General features: G+C 36.8%; 1 protein-coding gene across 1 annotated transcript; it reads left to right on the top strand.

Annotated features, from left to right (window-relative positions):
• Positions 1–442: 442 nt before the first annotated feature.
• On the top strand, positions 443–2,091 carry LOC113474386 (soluble guanylate cyclase 88E-like). Its single transcript, XM_026835220.1, has 4 exons — positions 443–701; positions 800–948; positions 1,353–1,544; positions 1,892–2,091. Exons 1-4 carry the CDS (start codon positions 633–635, stop codon positions 2,043–2,045), a joined length of 564 nt encoding a protein of 187 aa, XP_026691021.1. The 5' UTR covers positions 443–632; the 3' UTR covers positions 2,046–2,091.
• Positions 2,092–2,768: the final 677 nt, after the last annotated feature.

Below are 2,768 nucleotides of genomic sequence, written 5' to 3'. Positions count from 1 at the left end.
TCGTGCTGGAAAGTATTGTAGATTGTGTTCATGAGCAATGGGGGGAAGAGGTATGGATGGAACTTGTGGGAGAGATGGGATTCGATACTGTGGGATTCTCCATTCACACGGTGGGTGGTTTACAGTTATGTTTAAAAATTAAAGCAACTTTTAACATTCTTGTTATATATGGTACTATGTGTGGCGTATGATGGGATACACGTTTTGGAGCCAAATCTAATGTTTCCTCATCGTGTTTTGAACAGTTATACCAACGCTCATTTAGAGTAGTAGAGCTACGGGTATATATAATAGTATATTGGTCTATGTTTACTACCAAATGGAACGGAAAAAATGAAGGAAAACATGTCCTACAAAGTATTGTTCAAGCATTCAATCACATGAATGAGTTCTCACAGCGACGCACGTGTACGTCTGGGGATCAAATAATACCATATATGACTGTGCCTGGCGGTTGGACCATTAGTTTAACACGTGCAGATATGAAATTAACAATGTCAAATTTTTCAGTAATGAAAAATTCACATGAATTATCGATAATTAATGTTGGGAATTTTAGCAAAACATCCGTTTGTACAAAAATATTGTTCACTTTTTAATTGCTGATACGTTTTCAGGTATACGAGGACAGCATGATTCCGCTGATTGCCCAGACACTCTCCAAGATGCTTCAAATAACTGAAGATGACATCATGTTCCAGGTGTGTTTCAAATATTTTAAGTTTAATCTTGCTATATGAGAAGAGATCAGCAATAGACTTGAAATTGAAGATATAACACGACATATATATTCTAATAGTTTGGGGGACATTTCATGACGTTCGTATCAAGTTATGGTTACGACCAAATTACGAAAGTTCTCGGAAGAAGAATCTGCGACTTTATTAACAGTTTGGACAACTTGCATGATTACATCAGCAACTTGTATAAAGACATCAAACCTCCGAGGTGACAAAACTGACTTTAATATGTACTTATTGTAATGTGGGGTAAGATAAGACGTCGTTAATAACCTTTAAATCCTATGTTTCCTGATCGTGTTTTAACAAAAAAATGCTCTTTTTAGGGCTGTGGTTCTGAAATTTTGTAAATGTATTAAAATGTAGCCAACTTTCAAAATAATTACAGGGTGTGGAGCGATATCTCGTTGGTTATTTAAAAATGGAGCGAGTTNTTAGAGCAGACACACGCTTTTATTCTGTAACATATTAATGGCTCATCTGGTCACACTAATATGTTATTTGCACGCTTTTATATTTGACACCTTTACTCAGTAGTAACGACTGTCGTTTTGTTGCTAGTTCACTTCGTTGTGTTATAACTAATAGGTAACGTTGGATTTTGTTTTATAGTTTCTACGTAGAGACGGAGGACGATAAGGGTTTGACCTTCCACTACAACACACCAAGGAAATACTTTGGTTATATTCATTATGTAAGAGGGTTGGTGCACACGGCTGCTATAATGCATTACAATCTGCATGATTCTGTTGTCGAAGTTGTAAAACAAGAAATGTTGGGAGAAGTAATGCATGGAATAATAAGGTGATGCTTCACTAAAGTTAAAATAAACTGATAGCTTAAATATATATTTACTGCGACTGAAGTTGCAGTATATACACCTCAACCTATTTTGGCTTATATAAAATAGGCTGGGGTAAGAAGAAACATGTTTTAGTTCTCTTTTCTATTCGTATTTGGTAGTAAATCAAGAATATCTACAGAATTATATAACCCCCGCAACTCTAAATAAGCGTTGTTAAAAAAACACAAATGGAAAAATTATGGTTACCAACAGTACAGCCCATTTTCCCCGTAGCACTATATTTCCTTTTTTATTGGAAAACTTACAAAATCGTAATTTAAACCCATTTTCATAAACATGGTTTCAGAATCAAATTTCAAAACGGGTCAGTTGGTAAACAAGGTGCGTGGATGCCAGCTTTGGCCAAACTACGATCGGTCACCCCGGTCAGCGTGAACAGCGATGTAGTTCTCAACTCATTCCCATTCTCAATTATATTTGGCGAGGTAAGTCGTGTGTGAATCATTTTCACGTAATTGTTGATAGGATAAAAAACATCTTGGTTTGTTGCAGAATATGGAAAGTAATTACTTGCGGAGCAGGAGTTGTTAAAACATTCCCAACTTTGGTTGGAAAGAAAGTGACGGATTTCTTTGTGTTAACCAAGCCGATTGGGATGCCGCTGTCTTGGACGTTTGTGAGCATTAATATGAGATAAAAATGATGTGTTTCGCTGCTGTATTGTAAAACAAATTTACTCAGATGAAAAACCGACCGGTGAATGTCTTGGTGGAAATGACGTCAACTGTTGCATTATGGGCGGAATATGAAGAATATCTGCGATCTCAAGGTAGGCGGGAAACTTCGGACAACACTGTACATCCAACCGATGGTGTTTAATACATATTAATAACAAAATTCTGCACATTCTATTGTGCGCTAACCATGTTTCAATTTCAGTGCAAATATTGGGGCCAGAGCATCCACCACCGCACAAGCAAAGAGACGATTCAATCTCGCTCAAACTTAGAGGAACGTCTGCATTTCTTGAAAGCTGGAACGCGGTTATTTTTATGTGCACACCTGTGTAAGTAGAAAATACAGAATAATCAAGTGTAAATGCATTTTGTCCGGCCTTTTATTCTCTGATATTGCCAGTTCCCAATTTCTATATAGATATACACCTTCATCCATTCGCCACCAAAACTTATAAGTCTGTCTGAATAATGCTTGAACTGTCCATA

Source organism: Ciona intestinalis, chromosome 7 (assembly GCF_000224145.3).
Source record: "Ciona intestinalis chromosome 7, KH, whole genome shotgun sequence".
In the NCBI taxonomy this organism is placed as follows: domain Eukaryota; kingdom Metazoa; phylum Chordata; class Ascidiacea; order Phlebobranchia; family Cionidae; genus Ciona; species Ciona intestinalis.
The sequence above is the reverse complement of the archived record's forward strand: the minus strand, read 5'-3'. Positions and strand labels throughout refer to the sequence as shown.